The sequence below is a fragment of the Populus euphratica genome, unplaced genomic scaffold (assembly GCF_000495115.2).
Source record: "Populus euphratica unplaced genomic scaffold, PopEup_1.0 scaffold140.1, whole genome shotgun sequence".
In the NCBI taxonomy this organism is placed as follows: domain Eukaryota; kingdom Viridiplantae; phylum Streptophyta; class Magnoliopsida; order Malpighiales; family Salicaceae; genus Populus; species Populus euphratica.
Window position 1 is genome coordinate 235,878 of NW_011500028.1, and position 22,522 is coordinate 258,399.

Here is a 22,522-nt window from a genome sequence, read left to right on the forward strand (position 1 = left end):
ACTTTGAGAGAGAGAGAGAGAGGTTAATGGAGTGGATAAAGACAAAACAGTTTTATAGCTTTCAATGCCAATTTGCAAGTATTTGAGTTCTCCTTGGTGTGTTATATGGATTGGTGAGTTAATAGGTTGTTAGAGGGGTTAATCACTCCAACTTGGTCCCTGTACTATTCTAGTTTGATTAATTGAGTCCTCTTACTTCCTATACATCTTGATTTACAAGCACGGCGGGGCTCTCTATTATGAGGTTGCAGGGTAGAAGTGCTCTCTGTCTATGACAGGGTTAGCAATGGCTTGCTGTATGCTCTATGCATGACAAGTGTCCTGTTGAGAAAAATATTTTTTTATGAAAAAGAATAAACAATCTTAAAAAAACTTATTAATAAGACTTATGAGATAATTTGGGGTTTTTACATTTATGTTAATTTATATTATTATCCATTGGTCTTAAATAATTGAAATTTGAAAGTATAAAATAAATTAAATGTAATTTGCTAAGCATTTTTTTTTCTTTTACAAATAGAAGAATGCACATCCGTCATTGGATTCCACATTAAAATCATATCTTAATGTTTAATGTTTAACTCGTATTATTCTATATGATTTGTATACCCTGTCTAGTTATGAAATTGCAAAGTGAAAGAACAAAAATCTTACAACATTGTCGAATCAAACACGTGTGAAATCAGAAAACCTGATTTGTCCCAGAGTCATCTCTAAGAGTGATGAGAAGTGCAAGCTTCCCGAGAGCTCTGCAGGCAACAATTCTCCCAGCAATGGATACTTGATCATTCTCACTAGACGACAATTCGTCATTGGCTGAATTTCACCTTCCTTTAATCTCACCTGTGTGTTAAGAATCTCAAAGTTTTTTGTTTTTTATTTCCACTGGTTGCAGATATATGGTTTGAGCTTCTGGTGCCTGAAGAAGCAACGACTGACGAACTGAGATTGGCGGACTTATGGGAGCAAAAACAAATTGATTTTGCAACATATTTATTACAAAATGTTAGTACATTTGAGCAGATGACCCTCTCACTGCATACCAAGATATTCTCAATGTCCAGGGAGTGGTCAGAGAGGCATGAGGCCATATGGGACCATGAAAGGAAACATCCATGATTCTTTGAACAACTGCAACAAAATGCCGTGTCTGAAAATGTCTAGGTGGTCATTGGATGATATATTTTATATGTATGTCTCCGTCCTTTCAATCAAATTAATTTATACCCTACGCTAATACGAAGAGAATAGTGCAGGCAAAGCATTAAATATTAAAGTTTGAAAAATTTTCATTCGTGCTATATGCATAGGGGAGTCTTCTATGCCCATTTTTTCTATGTTTATAGGTTTTTTATATTTTTTATCAAATGTTTATGGATATGAACGGCTGGCTTTCCTGTCAAACTATCCATCTTTAAACGTGGTGCCCAAGTTGTGCTTGACTTCTGTTTTCATGTGTTGCCAACCGAAGGTCAACGCTTAAACTAAGACCCATCTTCTCTGCTCCAAAGTCCAAACTGTAAGGGCACTATCGAACAATCCTTTTGATCACAATTTACGTTATTGGTGGCTGCATCCAATCTGAGAAGCAGCCCTCTCTTTCAGGTCGTGTATTTGATATGATGATAATTTTTACAGTTATAAATTTTTTAAAATATATAATTAAATTACAATTTTTTAAAGTTTTTTTAACGTCAAAAATATATCAAAAAATAAGCTCATATCTGTCACTACCTGTGATTTTTAAGGTTTTTTTCCTTTTTTTTAATCTAAAAATGTGTCCCGACATGAAAACAAAACAACAGCAGCAAGCAAACAACAACAAAAGAGAGCGAGGACAGTTGAGAAAGAGGATTAAAAATCTGTCTTAAATCAAAGGAAAGAAATAGCAAAGAGAGAAGAGAGAAGAAAAATGGTGTTCAACAGCTTAATTGTATTATCAGTAGCCCACGTATCAGCAGACGTATGGCAACAAATAGCATGCATAAGGTTCCAAGATCGTGTAAGCAGTCACCAGCTCCTTGATCTTGTTTGCTGCTTTCCTCTTCAACAACTGGGCCGTTTAGCTCTTTTCGTCTGGACTTTCCTCTGCTTGCCTCCACCTGATTCTTTCCTGATTTCTTACTCTTATTACTCCACATCATCAGATGATGAAGATCACCATCAGTATGGTCATCATCATCATCAAGCTTCTTTTTCTTCCTCCTCTGCTGATGTTGAATACTACCACTATGACTCTGACTGATTTACTCCATTTTGTTTCATCATTTGTGCACGGTCTCTCTCTCTCTCTCTCTCTCTCTCTCTCTCTCTCTCTCTTGTATATGTTTAATTTGTTTCTTTTGTTTTGTTTTTGAGGAAATTGTTGGGTTGTTTGGATTGGTGTTGCATGATAATTTTGTGGAGACGAGTGTATATATCTACTGATTTTGTGGGTTTTTATCAAGATTCTTTTTCTTTTTTTTTTTGCCTCAATCTGGCTTTTCTTTTCTTTTCTTTTCTTTATATTTATATGTCAAGATTGCATCTTGATGAGTGATGGCATCGTTAAAAGGCTAGGTCATGGCCATGGAGAAGATTTTAAAAAGAAAAGTTTGCTTGCTATCCTTGGAATTTGCTGACTTGTATGTGTTTGTGCATATGCAATGCCATTGAGGGTTATGTCCATTTTGAACTTGGATCCAGTTGGACTCCGCTAGTTGGTGATGATTGCTTTTTGTCTTATACTTGTTTGTTATGAGGATACTGCCCAGAACCAAAGTTGATTCTTTTCTCTTTTTTGAGCAGACAGCTAATAGATGCCTATCCAATATCATGTTATTTGACTAAAAAGATATGTCAATTCCTAGAGGCAAACTTTTCACTTGAGGTGAATGAGATCTTTATAAGTATCTCATCCTCTCGATGATCAATTAGTCGATTACCCTGAACATTTTAGTTTAGCTATTAGAGATGGAAGATATATAATCTTGAAAATTTTCACCTAGATTATCATTTAATGCTGTCTATTGATTGATTTCATTGGAAGTGCAATTGTCAATAATCATTCTACTTTCTCAAGTTCCTGGTTGCTGAAATTTCATACTTCATGTGGAAAACTTGCTGGGATAGAATTCTTTTGTAGAATGCTTAGTCTCTTGTCCATGTATGCAGTTGTAGAGTTTGTCTTGATAAAGGATCGGAAAAGATGATTGTGTTCAAGTTTTGACTTCAGTCGGCTACATCAAGCAAAGAGTTTCCAGATGAGTAAGAAACTTAAAGGAGCTTGTTTATGTTCATCTTGTTTGTATCCCTCTAGCTGTTGACCGTGCTGAATCTTTGTAAGTAATTAATTTCAGATTTTTCAAAGTTCCGTATTTCATGGTTGTGTGGTTGCTTTAAAACTACAGATACAGTTTCTAATGCAAAATGTATTAAAGTTAACTGTTTGTACATATGGATGATTCTGGGACTTCTTGTTGCATTCGTTTCAAATGACTCCCTAAATCGACTACTTTACATGTGTGACCATTATGAAATTGTGATATTGGCCTAATTTCATTCAGAACTTTTGGGATCTTTATTTGTTATGTAGATGTATCCAATCTTGTAACTTTTTGATTATAAATAGAAATTTATACAAATTTTGGATTGGTTATACATGATGGGATAGGATTTTGATTTAAGCAATTGAAATAAACCATGAAAGACTGGATGATTACTTAGAGGCTGAGTTATTTTTAACCAAATTGTTCTCGGAAATTAAATTGTTAAAAGCCTCACAAAAGAGTTGTGTTGCAATCAAACTTGTTATGCCATGTCCCCCATTCATGTACCTTGTGAAATAGCAATAACAACAAATGATATTGATAGAGAGATGAAAGGAACTGCATATGTAGCTGAATATCATAGCTCTATACATTGAAGTATGGAAGAAGCAAGTGGTATGAATATTCTCCTTCAAGAACTGTTTTACAAATACTCTTAAGATCGTATGACAAATGCAAGAAATATGTAGCAAAGGAGATGGAAATGTTTGGGCAGTTGCAGAAAAGAAGTTTGAAAAAAGAAACCAGAATAGCACAGGTGAATGCCCATAAAACAGGTAAATGATATGGCCTCTCATTTAGATCTTGAGGTCGTGAGTGATCCTCTGTCAGATTGTTTTGCAAATTGCTGAGAAGATAGAGATAAGAAACTCTAAAAAGGGTCTATGATGAAGGTAGAGATAAGAAACTCTAAAAAGGGTCTATGATTTGGTTGATAGAATATTGTGAGTTGGAATATGCCTGGTAACAGTTGGATATTGTCTGTTATTATTCTCACTGATGTAGGGGAATCCAGCCCTAACATCAAAAATTGAAAAGACAAATGGCCAGCTCTTTCCAATAGTTAAAAGGAATCCATTCCATTTTATGAACTGGCTTGCTGGTCCTCTCTCGTGAAATATATGATTTTCGGTTGCACTGCCACATTTAACATGACTCAAAACATTGCTGCAGCTCGTTTGCCCTAACCTACAGACAGACATCCTCTAGGAGAAACATAATTTTTCCCAGATGGCTTTTGAAGATTGCAAACCATATGTAGAGACTGCAGCTTTCTCATTACTCGTGACCCTATGTTTTCCCGTGTTGCTTTCCAGAGAGTTGCCTGAAGCAGCTATGGTTGGTATCCCTATGCTCAAATTCTAGCTGCTGCATTCTATGATATCGCATCTGCCTTATAAGTATTAATCAAAATGATCAGTCTCTTGAGAAGGAGTTATCCAAATGTGGTTTTGCTGTCCTTCGTGAAAACAGAAACTAGATATGGAAAGATAAGGAAACATGTTGGAAAGTTGGCAAGTTAGTTTCGATGAGAATCGAGGGTAGGGTCTTTGGCATCTTCACTCGTCGTTTTCAAACTTCTCTCGAGGCCGTCATTAAGAGGGTCTTTGCGAGTAAGAAGAGCATCAACTGGCCATTTTACAGCCTTCAGAGTGTTGGGAAGTCTCTGCTATCATCAAGTAGCAAGAAAACTTGTGCATTGGGAGATTAGAGGGCCTTGAAATCTGAGGTGAGTAAACAGTTGGGAGTTCTGGTACTCTTTGTGTAAAACACAGTTGAAACCTGTTCAGGAAGGCTCATCGATCGTCGGCAACAGCCAGGCCATCTTCAGTGAGATTCATGGGACGATATCCCAAATCAGGGGAAGCATTTATGTGCAGGACATGCTCATGGGATTGATTCAGCATGCATCCCCGAGTCTCCATGTGCAGGTCACGCACAATGACTTGAACACAACATGACCAGAACAAAAACATCATACAAGTCATTCAAGTTAATTCTTATATGCTAATGGCTTATCACAAATCGGAGTTTTATTATATTTATTACTCAACGAGTAAAATTCTTAAAATAGAGTTTTGGATATGAGAGTTTAAGAGTGTATTTGGTATTGCGGTAGCTGTTGTGGTTGTGGTTTTAAAAAAATTATTTTATAAAAAATACTTTTAGTTGAGGTTGATTTGAAAAAATAGGTGTTTGGTTAAAACTATGGTTGAAATTGAGGTTAAAAAAAAGTAGTTTAATGTATTCGGTTAAAAATACTTTTGAAATTAAAGTTATAAAATAATTTTAAAAAATATATATTAATATTGATGGTTTTAAATTTAAATATTGTAGAGTTAATTACTTCTATTACATCATGAAATAAATAATACTTTATATAAAATATTTTTTATTATTCTATTAAATTATTTATAATTCCATTACGTATAAAATTTATCCGATAAAAACTACAGTTTTCATAATATTTTGAGCGTGTAATAAAATTAGATAAAATATTATCAGGTATAAAATTAATATTATAATGCGAGTGAATTTAATTCACTATATACTAATTTTTTAGGAAAAAAATATTATTCACAGTACAAATTAATTTAATTTACTTTAAACTAGTTTTTTTTTTAATATTAATAAAATTAACAATCTTTTAAAAAAATGTGTGAACAATGCAATAGATTTGCACTGTTCACATGAATAGTGTAATTCACTGCATTGTTCGTTATTTTTCAAGTGAATAGTGCAAATCTATTGCAGTGCAATTCACTGCACTGTTCGTTATTTTTCAAGTGTACAGTGCAAATCTATTGCATTGTTCACATACATTGCTAATTAAAATTAGTGTGAACAGTGTGCACAAAGTACACTTGCTTCTTCTTTTCCTGCGTCTCGAATGCAAAAAAGAATGCAAAAAAACATGTAACTCATATATAGTAAAATACGTTTTGTTTTTACCTTACATCTGCATTTTAAATAAAACATAGATATATATAATTTCATTGTCAAGCGGGTTCTAAACAGTGCCCGTATATATATATAATCCCTTTTCTTATTAACTTTTTAAAAGTAAAAGAGAATCAAGATTATAAAAAAAATAGAGTCAACGAAATATTAAAAATAAATAAATTAAAGTTATCTTCTTAACAAAATGCCAGGTCATATCACGTGTTTATTCTAAGCTTGACAAACAACTAAAAAATAGTCTTTGAAAAAATAAATAAAATGGATTTCATTTAACTGAAAAAACCTTTATAAGTGAAACGCAGCGTTTTTCGTACTCTCATTCTACGGTGTACACGCGCATCCCTCTATCTAGCCTGTGTTCAGTCAGTCACCTTCCCGCCGCTTGCTGCCGCTACCTCTTCTCTTCCTTCGACCTCCGCGTTCCGGCCTATTGCACCGCCTGCCTCTTCCGGTTAGTATTGCAACTACTCTTTCTTTCATTCTTTTTGTCTCATATCACTGTTAGACTTGGAACTTTTGAAGTATAAAAGACTGTGTGTGATTGCAAGGACTATGAACTAACTCCTATCTAGTCAAAGGCATGTGCTTTATTTTATGGACATGAGGATTGTTAAATTGAAAACTCAATCTGGGTTTTGCTCGTTTGATCAAAAGCAATTAATTGCGTGGTTAAAGCTTGAATCTTGATCTTTGTAGATTAGTTTTTGTCCACGGTTTTTAGCTTGAATGAGGTTGATAGAGAACACCCAAATATCCAATATAAATGAATAATCCTTGTTTAAGGAAACAAAATGTGCACCAATAACATTAATCTGTCAGGATATGCTTTTGACATGTGGTTACATTGAACAAGAGAGATGAAGCTAGGCCTGAGCCGAGCGTGTCTTTATGGCTGCTGTTGCACACCGATTTTTCTCTTCATCAATGCCGTCTTTAACAACAATTAAACCAAAAAAACCCCTCTTTTTTAGGCCACCTAATTATTTAGTGCTTCATCAGAACTTAAAAAATGTCATGGTTGGGCAAAAAACGTTGCCTCCTATGTTGGATCGTTTTTTGTGGAGTCTGATAATGGCCCTGACTCCACTCTCCTGTCCTGTGTAGGGAGCTCAATTAGCTCATTGAGGACTCACTTTTAAACTCCTCCTCCTCCTCCTCCTCCTCGTGCTTTTCCTTTTCCTGGTATAAATATGATACTAGTGGTAAAAATGGGAATGTCATGTTACGGATAAGTTTGGATGATCTTTACCAATTGTGGAAGCAGACGATTGAAGAGAGGAGGCCTTACCAGTATAGTAGGGTGTGAGCACTGGAGGGACTTGGTGTTGAGTGTGAGGGAGGGGTCTTGATTCCGAGGCCAAATACAGAATTGATTGTTGATCTGGTAAGTGATGTGGTTTCCAAAAATGAAGAATTGGGACAAGGGTTGTGGGCAGATGTGGGTACGGGTAGTGGTGCTATTGCTATAGGTATTAGAACGATTTGGGGGAGTTATGACACTGATTGAAGCCCAATTGCAGTTTTGTTGGCAACTCTAATGTGCCTGTATGGCCTTCAGGATGTGATTGAAGTAAGGCAAGGATCTTGGTTTGAGCCATTAAAGGATGTTAAGGACAACTTGTAGGTATTGTGAGTAATCCACCATACATACCAAGTGACAAGCTAAAGTTGGTAGACATGAACGAAGACTTGCTTTAGATGGTGGTTCTAGTGGGATTGATTATCTTGTTCATCTTTGCAACGGGGCTTCTGCAATGTTGAAACCTGATGGATTTTTTGCTATTGAAACTAACAGGGAGAAGCAATGTGAGTTTCTAGTAGATTGCATACAAAATGACATTGCTGGAAGCTTTTGTAATCTGAGCATTGCTGGTATTGAAAGATTTGTGACGGGTTCCGCAGATGAGTAACATAATTGTTAAATGGCCCTTTACCAGCCATCAAGAAAGATGCAAGACAAGTTGTGTTGCGATGTAACTAAATTTAGTAATATCTAATGAAATCATAGTAACATCATATTAGTGCCCCTTTGTCATATCATTGATGACCTGAATGTGTTGAGGTTAAAAAATTATAACTTATTTTGCTAGTTAGTGTGAATTTATGAATCTTATGCGATACTTTTGCATGTAGAGTCGCCCTAACTTCTTTGTCTCAAAAGTTTTGGTTGTTTTCGTCTCTCTGTTGATTGATTTCTGAGTGTTTGATCCATTACAAAAACATATAAAGGAATACTGATTCAAAGAAAATAATCTTTTATGTCTCAATTTTTCTGGCTTTTATAAAATCTGAAATTCTTCTCAAAGTTGTACTACATTTTAGGAGGTGTGAAACTTTTGTTTTTTTCATGCTGTTGGTTGTGATGTGTTTTAGTTTCAAATTTGTTTTAGCAATTCTTCAGCCACCAAAATGGGCATTGTGTACAAAGATGTATGATGCATTTCATATCTTTGGCTTTGACATAAAATGGGAACTTCAGGTGCTTTGTGCTTTAATATCCTGTTTAAAAACTACTACTGTTCTGATACATCATATATAACATATTCAGCTTTGATGTTCTTTCAGTAGGAATGAGTCGTGTACAAGGACCTTCATCCCTTAAGAGGAAACGGCCAGAACTGAATTCTCCAGTTCAATCTCTGACTGAACATGAGCGTATCCTCTATGATGTGATCCGAGGCAAACAAGATATTGGAATCTGGACCAGAGACATGAAAAAAGAAGCCAAACTTCCAGATAATGTGGTAAATAAATCTCTCAAGGCTCTGCGGGTCAAAAACTTGATAAAAGAGGTGGTGAACATCCAAAACAAGGGGAGGAAACACTTCATGGCAACAGAGTTTGAACCTTCAAAGGAAATCAGTGGAGGGGCATGGTATCTTGAGGGGAGCCTTGATACAGAGTTTATCGAGTCACTGAGGCAGTTATGCAAACGCCAAATAGAAAAGAAGGGGGTTGCCACTTTGGTGGAAGTTACAGATATGATCAATAGTTATCCAGCCTTCAATGTTGACGTGACAAAACAGCAAATTGAAGAGATCCTGAGGACTTTGATTTTGGACAATGCAATCATGGAAGTGAAGAGTAATGGAATGGGTGAGTTTGCTTCAATTCCTTTTGGAGAGGTTTGCTATAAATACGTTAGCAAGGGAGGCCTTGGAGGGGAGCCAAAGGCAGGGGCATTAGCGTCCATCCCGTGTGGAGTTTGTCCACGGATAAGTCAGTGTACACCTGATGGCATTATCTCTCCAAAGACTTGTGTCTACTACCAGAAGTGGTTGGATTTTTAATTTCTAAGCATATATTTTAAAAAATTATCTCGCTCTTTTACATTTAAGATGTCGAAAAATCTCCTTTCTGGATACCATGTTATCATTTATATAATAGCATAATTTGCATTTTTATTATTTCTCTTTGGAGTCCCATGTTGTTCTGTGCTGCAATGTTATTAAGCATCTCCATTCAATGTCCAGCGGCTCAGTTTCAACTTCGGGACTCTCTGATATTTTGTAAAGCCCTTCAGGAATAACCGTTCATGTTCTGTTAATACATGTAACTAATTTATGTTGCCATTCTATTGTTGCTTGAGGTATGATGAGATTTCAATGGAAAAATGGATTTGGCTATTGCATCTCAATCTGCAAAATACATAAACCCCGTGCATCTTCCTGCTCTGGCATTATTGGAACCAAGATGATGCTCATGTGATAGGTTTTACTTTTCAAAGATGATGCTCATGTGATAGGTTTTACTTCTGCTCTGGAATTTAAAAAGAAAGAGAGCTCTCTTGGCTTCTTTTTCGTTTCTTCATTTGTTATCACTGATTATGCTCTAAAGCTAATTCACCTCCATTATCACTTCTTTTCTTTTCTGAACATCCTCCATTATGAAAGAGTCATATTTACGATGCTTTGTGCATGATTTACAATTATAGCTGCAAATTGCTCGCTCCCTCTCTTATTTGTGAGATTCTGAGTGGAATATATTGACAATTTGGAGTCATGAAAGAAGTGAATGGCAGCCGAGCTTAGGGCACTATGCACAGGCATTTTGTTCTCTCAGGGCCTAATTTCCACAGATGATCCAAAGTTAATTATGATGGTTGTTCAGTTGCTTTCCCAAGTTCCTAGCCTTCCTGCTTAAAAGTGCGTAAACTGGAAAATGCATTACAGAGTGGACAAAAGTGGTTGGTCAATCTTTGGATGCTAAATTAGGTATATTGCATTGAAGAAGGTGCTGGTTGTTGACATGGGAGGTTGAGAGGATTACACGCACTCAAGCCTCCATCATGCAAATCAAACTTTTCAAGGGACATGTCGCAAACTCCACAGCAGACTACGGAAAACATGAACAAGCTAGAAGAAATTGCACGTACTAGCCGGGTGCCCTATACACCGTGGGAATTTAAAAAAAAAAACAATATTCAAGTAGCGTAAACATGTTTTTTTTAAAAAAAAATTATAATTCAAGTTATTAACTTTATTTCATTAAATAAGTTAATTTTATTTTAAAAAAATAAAAAATAAATAATGACAACTTAAAAAAATAACAATGATAATCTTGGAAAAAAATTGTAAAATAAGACAAACAATGCATCTCAATCTTAAACCCATTAAATATGAAATAATAAAATTAAATTAAAAAATAAAAAAATCAGCTAAAATCAATTCGAATTAATATAATAAACTAATAACTCAATGAATAAAAGGTGAGTTAGGCTAGTTTAATTTGTCTAACCTATAATCTAAATTATAAAAATAGAATAACCTAATAGAAAAAAAAATATCAAAAATCACAAAACTAAAAAAAATAAGTTTAAAATCTAAATAAAAAAAGAAGTCAAATTACATTTAACCTTTTAAACTTGTGATTTGTGCCATACAAATATAACCTTTTAAACTTGTGATTTGTGCCATTAAACTAAAAATACTCTATTTGTAAAAAGTACAAAGCTCAAATCTCAATTAATTGGATGTTGAAGAATTAACTTAAAAAAAGAATATCAATTACATAAAAAGAATTCAAAATAAAAAAAATAACAATTGAAATAATAGAGATTAAAATTGAAATACAAGATAAATTTTATTTTTAATTAAAAGGTTATATTGAAAAAAAATTATTTGAACAAAAGGATCAAAAATTAATTAAATAAATAAGGATCAAAATTAAAATAAAAAAATTTATTGAAAGGTGAGATTTAAAAGAAAAATTAATTTAACAAAATGCCCAAAAATAATCAAAAGAATGATGGCCTAATTGGAAATAATAATACATGGCATATTGGGATTGAATGATGGAATTAAAAATAAAAAAAGTCATGAATAAAAATTAAAAATCAAAAGAATAGTTATCAAAGTTAAAATATCAACAACAAAAAAAATCAAATTGTAATTTTTATACGAAAAGAGAAAAAAAAAGAAAAAAACAAGACTCACTAATAAAAAATCGGATTACTAGTATCAACACGTGTCACACCATCATAAAGATGACATGAAAATGCTTCCAATAACATGATGGAAGATCTTTTTTAGACATCGAGAGATATCACACATGCCATAGCTTTTTTTTACTTTTTATATTTAATCAAATATTAAATTGCTTCAAAATTAACTTGATAATAACGAAAAATTTATTATGAAAATATAAAAAATACCATTAACATAAGTTTTATTTTTTTTTTCTTTTAAATGCATTTTAGTTGTCTCATTGTATTTTTTTAATATATATATAAATCAAGTCAAATATCAAATTATTCCTAACTGAATCGATAATAATAGAAAAAAAAACAATGTAAAAATAAAAAATCACCAAATAAATTTGTTAAATATGCATTCGAGATAAAATAAATTTTCATTATTATTATTTGTTAATTTAACAATAACTAAATGACTTTATAAAAATACCTAAATATCTTCAACAGCAAGTTTCAAGATTTGTAGATGAAGGGTAAGTGACGACAAAGAAAATGAAAGTCATGGTATGAGAAATGAAAGATTAAAGTGTCATGGAATATTTTTCTTTTTAGTGCTAGGAATGGAAAGTGAGTGAGCTGTCTCAAACTTTCACATATCACGAATTAATGTTCGTCTGGTATTATAATAGGTTTTAATTATGATTATTATTTTAAAAAATAGATCTAAAAGAATTTACAAATTAAAAATCTTTCTTGATCAAGGGTTTTTTTTTTTTAAGTTTTCAGTAAATCCCATGCAAAATTTATAATCAAAACAAAACACAAATTTCAGCTACACCGCATCACACCTGTCAACCAAACCTGCGCACATAACACCTCTACTTACACAAGGGGTGAAGCTCCGACACCCCCAGCAATGAAGCCACCATAAAACACAGAGTTCAACCAGTAAAGACTTACGGCACCAGGATTCGAGCGGGCAGCTTTGAAGGAAGAAAGATCAATAATTAAGATGGACCTATTAATTATTCCAGCAAGGAAAGATTGGAGAACAACTAGGTAGCTAGGAGGGCCGACCCCGAACACCAATCACGGCACCCGTATCAAATCAAGGTGGGGCCCTGGATTTTATTATCCAATGAGGGGGGACATGAGTGCCCTCTGGCTAGCTAAGAGCTGACTATTAGATGAGTACTGGTATGGCAGGCGTGTACATGTTTTTCTAAAGAGAAGATAGCACAGTCATGGAGAGCGAAGGGAGAGGAAAAGGCCAAAGGCTCCAGCACCCTACTCGCGTCTATCAAGCATTGACCCATCTTGAAAGAACTAGCATCGCCGAACTTTCTTTGTGTACAGCCAGGGGCTGGCTGGAATGCTGTCTTTTCCCGCCTAGTTTTATGCCTGGTGGGGGGTGCTTGCTGGGTGCCAAATTAACCTCTGCTGACTTCTCTTCTCAAAGATACTATAGCCTTGGATGATCTTGCCCATGTCCGCACTGTGAGGCCCATATCAAATACTACGTATTCAATGTACTGGAAAGAATTGAAAAAAGAAAAGAAAAAAAAAGAGAAAGAGAGAGAGTGGGGGAGAGTGCAGTCACCATCTTTTTATTTACCATACATTATAATGATTCCTCGACCATGAATATCGAAAGGTTTTGGAATATTTTGCATAGTTCATGATCTGCAAAGCACACATTCATTCTTAGCATAATTTGCCTTGTTATTCTCTGACTCATTATCAAGAGCAACTCTTAAAAAACAAAATAAAGAAGTAGAAAAAAATCCCTCGACTTGAAGCGTACGTCATGAAACATGCATTGGGATAAATATTAATGTGGTGAACGATCTTGCATTGGCCGCTGAATTGAGAAGATTGTCTCCCCTTCAAGCTTGCTTCGTCTTTGGATTTCGTTAATGCCTCAAGGCAACAAGAGCACAGAGACAGCGATGTTCATGATCAGATATAAAGAACAGGGTCCGCGAGATCAAATGTTATCAGGGTTTATTACTTGTGTTTCGTTCTTGGAACGCAAGAAATTAACACCCCCTCTAAATAATGCAGACGTCTGAAACTAAGTGATCCATGTCCATGAATTCCCATGCCATCCTGCTGTTCATGCAATGGTATTTTCAAGTCAGTTCAAGAAACCTGACCCGCCCTCCATGATCTCGAACAGTACCGCTGGTCACTAATTAATGGTGTTTAATGAAATAATCTTGATCGTTTTATTATTTGTATATAATTAATTAGTGTCTAGTGAGTTAATTGTAATTCTATTCAACTATTGTCATGGTTAATATAAGTAAGTGTATTTGTAATTTTGTATTATCTTTACTGTATTTAAACAGGAACAGTAAAGGGTTTCATATCTATTAAATATATTTAACCCAGATATTATTGATCTTGTACGATTCATCAAAGGGTCATTGACAGGTGGTGTGTGATATGATAGCAACAATGGCTGATTTTCTAGAGACTCTGCAACTATTTAACCCATGGCAGCGGAAAATCATGTAATTTATATATATATATCTAGGGGAATGGATGTAGATTTTGCATCGAAAACCGGGTCTAAGAACAAGTGAATATTTTTTTGGAAATATTTTTCATAAATTAAATTAAAAATCTGGGGTGAAAATACAACATAAATGAACTTTAGAGAATGGGCCCGACCATCCAAGTGTCTTGTTACTTCAATGCATGCAAGTATGGAGGAGGGAAGTGGGGTGTGGGGCCAAAATCACATGGATGACGACGACAACGACGACGACGTCGACGTGTGGAGCTATGGCCACGTGTCATATAGCGGAAATGGACAAAGGGGTCCTGCAGCTACCGGCAGAAATACAAAATAGTCCTACCAACCACACATTTACTCTATATACAAATCTATGCACATATTTTATTTTATTCTTGTTTTGTTAGTTTTCCTCGTGTAAATTTCGTGAGAAAACACTAAAATTAATACTTCTTTCCACGTTTTTAATATATTAACATTAAAAACAAAAAAAATACTTTAATATATTTTCAAATTAAAAAAAAAAAGACGAGGATTGAACATGGCATGCTGAAACTAATTACCGATGCATGTAGCAGTAGGCAATGTCGGGAATATAAGTAGATATTTATGAAAAAATAATTATGTATTTAGTCAGTGAAGATTCCCACATAATTACCGTGCTTCCCGCAAGTTGCTTCACTCCCGTCAAAATATAAGTAGATAATTATGAAAAGAGCAATTATGTATTTAGTTATTGAGGATTCAGTTATAACTAACAAGAAACAATTAAAGGGTTTTTTAACCTGTAATTAGCCAAGCCATGAGAAAGACCGGAGCCCTTGGCCTTTGTGATGGCTTTGTCACCACTTTCCCCTTGGATTCTCCTTCGCTACCGTTAGTTACCGTCAGCGGCAGTGGTCAAGTCAATCCTCTTTTTCACATTTCTCTCATTCCTGCCCTTTTCCTCGTGACGTGTGCCGTTTTCGCACGAGTTTGTTACACGTGTACGTATCGTGATGCAGCCACACGTGGTAAGACCTACACAGTTCACCCCAAGGCGTTTTATTATTATTATTATTATTATTTCGGGTAACACGTCACCTCGTTCGTGTACTGTACACGGAGGCGGTTGCGGAGTTAAGGCCGACGGGCAGGCCCGTGAGGTAAGTAACGGCGTTAAAAAGGGCATAACGGTGGCTACCACTGGGAGCCCAGTACTGCTGCCTTGGTGGTAGGAAACGAGGTGCCGAAGTGAAGGCGGAGGAGACCCTTGCTCGGGAACAAGAATTTCTGTTTGGTCCCCTCTAATTACCATTATTATTATTATTTTTAAATATTTACTCCTTGAATGGATGAGATTTGAAAAATATTATTTTAAATATTAGTGTGCTAAAATAATATGAAAGCATAAAAAATAAATATTTTAAAAAAGAAAAAAACGAACAGTAACACAGTAATTAACTCACGGTGACTGGTATCAGGTTAACGTCGCTATCTGGGTGAGCTTGCATGCGATTATGTTTCTTGTACGGTGGACGTCTTGATTATTGATGGCTAATGTGTACGATCCGATCCATCACAGCTCTTCCTCTAAATTTTCACGACAGTCGTACGCTTAGAGCCAACAAAGACAAGTTACCCTTGTCAATTTGAGTTATCGGGAGTCATGTTTTGTTTTTAATGCCTGGGAAATGTAAACGAGGAGGGCTTGAGATTGCATGCATGAGAGAGCTCGAATCCGAGCTAACGTAAGCGTTGGTCCATGAAGCCGAACAACTATATATATTAAGCCTCTCTCTCCTGCTCTTTTTCTTGCAATAAAAACAACGATGGCCATTTCTTTGCGAAATGTTCTCTCTTTGTTAGATATTTGAGCTCCTACAGCTTTGACATATTCTATTGGCATAGAAAATGGTGCCCTTTGCCTCCTTCGTTTGAGCAAATATTGGACCATGAGTTTTAGCACTTCTCTCTTTTGTGTTTAACCAGTTGATTCTAGAATTATATGGCCATTATCCCACTAAGCCTTGTCATAGAACGAGCATACGAACTACACTTGGTTTCCTTTATCATTAGAAAAACCAACACTGTGACTACTCAATCCTTGCCTAGAGTATCAACGCAAAATCATGATCGTGGATGAGACGCAAGTTGTAAGCGATTCCCCGCTGAATTGTAGTCAAAGGGCCATGGAGATTGCCATCTCAAGCACAAACAAACCTGTTTCTCTAAAATTCAAGCAGTCAAAGCAAGTAAACAACAATGATAACCGTGGTAACGTTTGTGCTGGCCATAATGTTATAGTTACTCTCTCTTGCCATCAATTCTATAACCCTTTTACCTAGAACCACAATGAATAAAAGATTACCATTATTTGAGGAAATTTGTAAGTGTGGGGATCAATTCTGAACAAAAAGTGGGGCAAATGGGGAGCCTAAAGGAAGGGCCTCATAAAAGCAGGCTTTTGAAAAAGACAACGAAAAATTGTTAGTTTTTCCACCACCACTCCCTTCCCCATCCTCCACTAATCCTACTTAATCCCCATTTCACCCCTCTTTTGTTTAATTAAAAAAGTAAAAAAATAGATAAATAAAACAATAAAACATTGCTTTCTTTCTGTGAGAGAGGAGTGAAGGACAATCAGATCACATGGTGGAAATTGGAAAACCAAAGTGGGGTTTAAACTATTTGTTAACAGGAGGAGGAAAGAGACATTTTAAATAATAAAAAAAAGTAGAGAGTTTCATGGAGAAAGAGAAAATGACAAGAAAGGTGATTTTTTGAAGAGAAAGAGAGAGAAAGAAGGTGTTTTTCAGAGACAGAGAGAGAAAAGGCAGAAGTGGGCAGAGAGCTTGATTGGATTTTCTGGAGGAAACAGAACACAACAAGCAAGACCCACTTCAAAGCTAGGTGGGAGCCGAGGGGTGCGTAGGATAAGCAGTAGCAGAAGAAGATTAACTTAAAAAAGCTGTCTTTTAAGCGCTCTTAACATTTTTCTATCCCTTACATGGTGTAGCGTGGTAGTGTAGTATTGTTTACTGCTATGCTTAAGCTTTAACCTGGGTGCGTAGGATAAGGAAGAGTTTGCTCTGGTTCTTTTGTGGGTTCTTTTTTTCAGTGAAGATGGGTTCTTGTGCTTATGGTGGTTGTGCTCATTTTAGCAGAAGCAGGCTTTTGGTTTTGATATTTTGCTTGTGCAGTTTGGTTTCACTATCTTGCGCTGCTAGATTGAGTGTGTCAAGACAGAAACTTGAGGTCCAAAAACACTTGGACCGCTTGAACAAGCCAGCTGTTAAAAGCATTGAGGTACTCTTGTTTTGTTTTTTTCCTTGGCGTTCTGTTTGGTGACTCTGAAACCGAGGGAAAGTGAAGGAAAATATGTTTTTCAAGTTTTCTTCTTTTCTTTGCCTGAATGGATTGGTTTAAGAATTTATCTCAAACTAAGACTCGTGGTGGTTTTATGTGGGTTTTGTATTCCTTTTATTTTCATTTGGTTTCTTGCATTTTCTCAGCGGTGAAGTGGGTTAAGAATGTAAACGGGTTTTCTTTAAATCTCCTTTTTGTTCTGTGATGATCATCAAATTTTTTTATTTTTCTTGAAATTTTATTATTTGGAAGCAACAATGATGCTTTGATTATTTTCCATCTCTCTTTCTTTATCTCCACATGATGATGTCCTTTTTGGAGTTATTGAAGCAATAAAGAAAGAAACTGCAAATTTGTATTGTTTTTGGCACTCCACATTTTCTAAGCAACAAAGCATGACATAAATGCAAGTGGGACTATGGTTTCTCTTCTGCTTCCAATTTTATGTGGACTTAACTCTTAAGACCTTGCTGATATACTAACTTCTAGCATGATTTGATAGGACCGACAAATTTGTGGTATTGCTGCAAGATTTCTCACTATCTTCCTTGGATTTTTTTTATGGCTATACAGAGTCCAGATGGAGATATAATTGATTGTGTTCACATGTCTCATCAGCCTGCTTTTGATCACCCCTTCCCCAGAGACCACAAGATTCAGGTTAATCTTCTTCAGCCGCACACTTCAAAGTCTTATCTATTTTTCATGTTTTTGGTTTTTGCTGTTACTGATTCTGTCAGTTGGGTTTGTTTTTTGTTAATTAGATGAGACCTGGTTACCATCCAGAAGGACGAGTCTTTGATGATAACAAGGTATCTACAGAATCCAAAGAAAGAACAAACCCTATTACTCAGTCGTGGCATGTGAATGGTAAATGCCCCGAGGGTACTATTCCCATTAGAAGAACAAAGAAGGATGATGTTTTAAGAGCTAGCTCTGTGAAAAGATATGGCAAGAAGAAGCACAGAGCAATCCCCCAGCCCAGGTCTGCAGATCCTGATCTCGTCAATGAAAGTGGTCACCAGGTTAAGTTTCTACCTCTTATTCCTTCTCTTGTACATAAATTTATTTAAAGACATATTTAAAGTAGCTTTTGTCATCAACTTTGTTGATTCTGTCATGCTCTATTTGTTCCCAATGTTCATATTCTTTTGTCTGACAATATTTTTTGGGTGATTAGCATGCAATAGCTTATGTGGAAGGGGATAAATACTATGGAGCAAAAGCAACCATTAATGTATGGGAACCCAAAATACAACAGCCTAATGAATTCAGCTTGTCTCAGCTGTGGATACTGGGAGGCTCCTTTGGTCAAGATCTCAACAGCATTGAAGCTGGTTGGCAGGTATTATTCCAATTAGTTTAATCTTATTTTGGCCAGAATTAATTCGATTTTATAATGGAGTCAAATAACCCCAATAACCCCATCTCGTTTTTCCTAGATCATCCTTAATTTTAATGCTTTCAATGTGGATGGAAACAGGTTAGCCCGGATCTGTATGGTGATAACAACACACGGCTCTTCACCTACTGGACTGTGAGCTGCTAGTCCTGTCACTCATTAATTAGTCTTAAAATTTTCATGGATTAACTGATCGATCTCACTCGCTATTGTTTTACTTGTGCAAATATTTCAGAGTGATGCATATCAAGCCACAGGTTGCTACAATCTCCTTTGCTCAGGCTTTATTCAAATCAACAGCGAGATTGCAATGGGTGCAAGCATCTCTCCTGTTTCTGGCTATCGCAATTCCCAATATGATATCAGTATACTTGTCTGGAAGGTAAAATCCAAGGCCCTCTCATTCACATTCAGCTCCAAGTTGAATAGCTAAAGGCCTGGTCATTAGTAAGGTTTTCAGCATATAGGAGCCAAATATAAAAACGGAGTGAACTGATACTTTCTGAGGCGCATGTGAAACTTTACAGATATTGTCCCTCTGAATGGTTTCATATTCAGCTCCAAGTTGAATAGCAAGGTCTTTTGGCATTATCTTTTGATCATTGGTTTGGACACATTGAATTTTGAATTGATAGGAGGACATTGACCTCGTTTGGGATGCTTTTGCACAGTAGTTTCATCAAAATTTGAAGGGTTGTTTTTTTTTTACACAGTAGTTTCATCAAAATTTGAAGGGTGTTTTTAAAAAAAAAACAAAATATTTTTTTAAATGTTTTTAAATTGTTTTGATATATCTATTTAAAAGATAAAAAAAATATTATTTTAATATATTTATATTAAAAAAAACACCATTTTTCCAAATTTTTCCATACACTTTTTACATAAATAATAGAATCCAGTACCCTACATAGCATGGTACAGGCAGGACTTAGATACTATGATGGAGAACGTTATTGTTGTCTAGCTCAGTGCTCGAGAGTCGAGAGGACTGCTCACCTATTTACTCGAAGCACACACCTTTGAAGTTTTTAATCGAAACTCTTGCAGGATCCAAAAGAGGGACACTGGTGGATGCAATTTGGCAATGACTATGTGTTGGGTTATTGGCCTTCTTTCCTGTTCTCATACCTAGCAGATAGTGCTTCCATGATTGAGTGGGGAGGTGAGGTGGTGAACTCAGAGCCTGATGGTCAGCACACCTCTACTCAAATGGGCAGTGGTCGTTTCCCTGAAGAAGGGTTCGGCAAATCAAGTTATTTCAGGAATGTTCAAGTTGTTGATGCCTCCAACAATCTCAAGGCCCCCAAAGGGATTGGCACCTTCACTGAGCAATCCAACTGCTATGATGTTCTAACTGGCAATAATGGGGATTGGGGCCATTACTTTTATTATGGGGGCCCTGGTAGAAATGAAAATTGTCAATGAAGTGAAACACACCCTCCCATTTTCACCCCTCCCCATATATTCTCTCCCTGTGTATCATTCACCCTAGTGTAATGCCTCTCTCTCTCTCTCTCTTGTATACCCCTTTTTAGTTTTTACTGGTAGGTTGGGCTAGTGAACGTGACATTTCTGAAGTGGGAAGTTTTGACCCTTGTTTTTTTCACCAAGATTCTCCATGCAAGTGGCTGGGGAAGCGGCCAAGTTTCTCAAAAAGCTAAAAGAACCTGGCCTTTTACTCTCATTGTACTCTATTTGTTTGTTAATACTTCTTCCTTGGGAGTAGTTTGGTGGTGAATGAATGAATCTCTCACCTTTCTTGGCCATGAAAACATTCAGGCATGCCACATTTTCTTTGTTCCTCCACTTTGAATACAAAAATAAAGAAATGCAGGGTGGAAGGGAGCAGTGAGATTTGAATAATGTTTCTCCTTTCAAAAGAAAAAATATTTGGATTCTAGGAGTTGCATGTGAGCTGATGGCAGTATACTTCTCAAGAAAGCCGGAGACTTTTGTGAAGGACTCTAGGGCTCTACCTTCTTCACCTGAATCTGATCATATAAGTACAAATAAATTGGTTTGTCATTCGTTCATTCCTCAAAACAAGAGGGATTCTTCCATTTTCATTTCATAAAGGCTTCCAATGAGAGATTCTTTGATGCAAGTGTCTCAAATTAAGATAGGTTTTACAAGATTGGCATGATGCTAAATGTCATTTTCTGGCAACATCCTGCAATGTGCAGGAAGAGATGTCCTGCAAGCATTGTCAATGGGGTTTGTTATGCGAGTAGAGTGGAGAATGTCAGTTGATTTACCGCTCAGATCCACCATCCAAGGTCTTGTTTGGGGTTGATTAAGATCTAATCTATCAAGAAATCAAGGTGGAATTTATAGTCCTGGACCTTTCAAACAGATCCAGTTGTTTTAAGATAAATAATCCCAGGTAAAAATTCTCAGCTGTTGCTAGAGAACAACCTTGGAGTTCTCCGCTGTTGAGGATGTTCTATAGTTGAATTATGTCGGTAGCTTTGCAGATATCTACACACCTATAGCTTACAATTTCTTCTTTTCCATGGCACTCAGATTTTACCAAGGTTACAAAGACCCGAGTTCGTAGGGGTTGGCTGGCTGTTGTGCCTGTGGTTAGGCTTGATAATTCAACTGATATGAGTATTCTATGGTAAATTTTTGCTTGACTAATTAATGATGCTCAGTTTTAAAAGATAATTATTGTCCTTGGAATAGGAAGGGATGATGAGCACTTTACCTATTTAATAAATCGACGAAGCGTGAATCTGGGCAGAAAACTGAAAAAGGTAGGGACAAGATTGGACCTTGGCCCCTTCGTGGTGTGAGTCAAGACAAGAAAAATCAGCACAGAGCAGCGGCAAGACTGCAAGAACAGGTTCACGTACAAGGAGCCCTTCACCAAAAACATACGAGAATACACGCATCAGTTAAATCAAGTGTTACCACACTTGAATTACTGACAATATTGAAGATAATTGCGATTTAAGAAGAAATACAAAGGAAAAAAAATCAACTGAACATTTATTAATTTTAAGAAGAAACTGCTAATAATTAAGTAATATCGACCTTCTAAATAATAAGAGAAGCAAAATCCTCCCTTCAAAGTTAGTTTATTAGTATCCCAAAAAAAAAACTTAAAAATTTAAACTGTTAAATAAAGTTTAAAAATATAATTTATATTATTTTTTAATACACTCCTTTAAATAATTTTTTTAAATTTAAAATTTGTACAAAATCTCACTACTTTGTATAATTAATTAATTTTAATTAAAAAATAAAAATATTAAAATTTAAACTTATAACCATTTTATTATTAAAGCTTTAATGGTGTATCAAAGAACTATCTCAATATAAATATTTAAACTCTTAAATAAAATTATTGTATGATATATTGAGACCGAATATATAACACTTAGAATATAAGTGAAATGTTGAATATTTGAAAGTAAAGAAATTGTAAGAGGAATAAAAGACATACCTGAGAACTAATTGCTTTCATGGATGGTAGGAGATTGACTTCTATCCAAGAGAAAGTTTCTTTATCAAAAAAATACTATATATCTAGAGACAAAGAAAAAAACTTTATATAATATAAGCAA

General features: G+C 35.5%; 3 protein-coding genes and 1 pseudogene across 8 annotated transcripts; all 4 read left to right on the forward strand.

Moving 5' to 3' along the window:
* Window positions 1-2: 2 nt before the first annotated feature.
* LOC105142306 (uncharacterized) lies at window positions 3-20,725 on the forward strand. Of its 2 annotated transcripts, XM_011049872.1 has the most exons (8): window positions 3-22; window positions 17,008-17,491; window positions 18,125-18,211; window positions 18,316-18,576; window positions 18,732-18,896; window positions 19,035-19,088; window positions 19,189-19,335; window positions 20,001-20,725. In XM_011049872.1, exons 2-8 carry the CDS (start codon window positions 17,309-17,311, stop codon window positions 20,376-20,378), a joined length of 1,275 nt encoding a protein of 424 aa, XP_011048174.1. In that variant the 5' UTR covers window positions 3-22; window positions 17,008-17,308; the 3' UTR covers window positions 20,379-20,725. The 2 variants fall into 2 exon arrangements, with proteins under 2 accessions (XP_011048174.1, XP_011048173.1); XM_011049871.1 differs by lacking the exon at window positions 3-22 and having other exon boundaries at window positions 16,811-17,491.
* LOC105142308 (uncharacterized) lies at window positions 1,761-3,547 on the forward strand. Of its 3 annotated transcripts, none has more exons than XM_011049879.1 (2): window positions 1,761-2,277; window positions 3,106-3,547. In XM_011049879.1, exon 1 carries the CDS (start codon window positions 1,913-1,915, stop codon window positions 2,243-2,245), a length of 333 nt encoding a protein of 110 aa, XP_011048181.1. In that variant the 5' UTR covers window positions 1,761-1,912; the 3' UTR covers window positions 2,246-2,277; window positions 3,106-3,547. The 3 variants fall into 3 exon arrangements, with proteins under 3 accessions (XP_011048181.1, XP_011048180.1, XP_011048179.1); XM_011049878.1 differs by having other exon boundaries at window positions 3,154-3,547; XM_011049877.1 differs by having other exon boundaries at window positions 1,761-2,272; window positions 3,154-3,547.
* On the forward strand, window positions 4,539-8,810 carry LOC105142355 (uncharacterized; annotated as a pseudogene).
* On the forward strand, window positions 6,566-9,839 carry LOC105142307 (DNA-directed RNA polymerase III subunit RPC6-like). 3 transcript variants are annotated; one of them, XM_011049876.1, is made up of 2 exons: window positions 6,566-6,720; window positions 8,818-9,839. In XM_011049876.1, the coding sequence occupies exon 2, from the start codon at window positions 8,840-8,842 to the stop codon at window positions 9,557-9,559; it is 720 nt and encodes a 239-aa protein (XP_011048178.1). In that variant the 5' UTR covers window positions 6,566-6,720; window positions 8,818-8,839; the 3' UTR covers window positions 9,560-9,839. The 3 variants fall into 3 exon arrangements, with proteins under 3 accessions (XP_011048178.1, XP_011048177.1, XP_011048175.1); XM_011049875.1 differs by having other exon boundaries at window positions 6,567-6,720; window positions 8,838-9,839; XM_011049873.1 differs by having other exon boundaries at window positions 6,573-6,720; window positions 8,835-9,839.
* Window positions 20,726-22,522: the final 1,797 nt, after the last annotated feature.

Coding starts and splice junctions, on each gene's coding strand:
- LOC105142307 (XM_011049876.1), top strand. CDS start 8,840: ATGAGTCGTGTACAAGGACCTTCATCCCTTAAGAGGAAACGGCCAGAA.
- LOC105142308 (XM_011049879.1), top strand. CDS start 1,913: ATGGTGTTCAACAGCTTAATTGTATTATCAGTAGCCCACGTATCAGCA.
- LOC105142306 (XM_011049872.1), top strand. CDS start 17,309: ATGGGTTCTTGTGCTTATGGTGGTTGTGCTCATTTTAGCAGAAGCAGG. Junction 17,492..18,124: donor CAGCTGTTAAAAGCATTGAG/GTACTCTTGTTT, acceptor ATGGCTATACAG/AGTCCAGATGGAGATATAAT. Junction 19,089..19,188: donor GGCTCTTCACCTACTGGACT/GTGAGCTGCTAG, acceptor CAAATATTTCAG/AGTGATGCATATCAAGCCAC.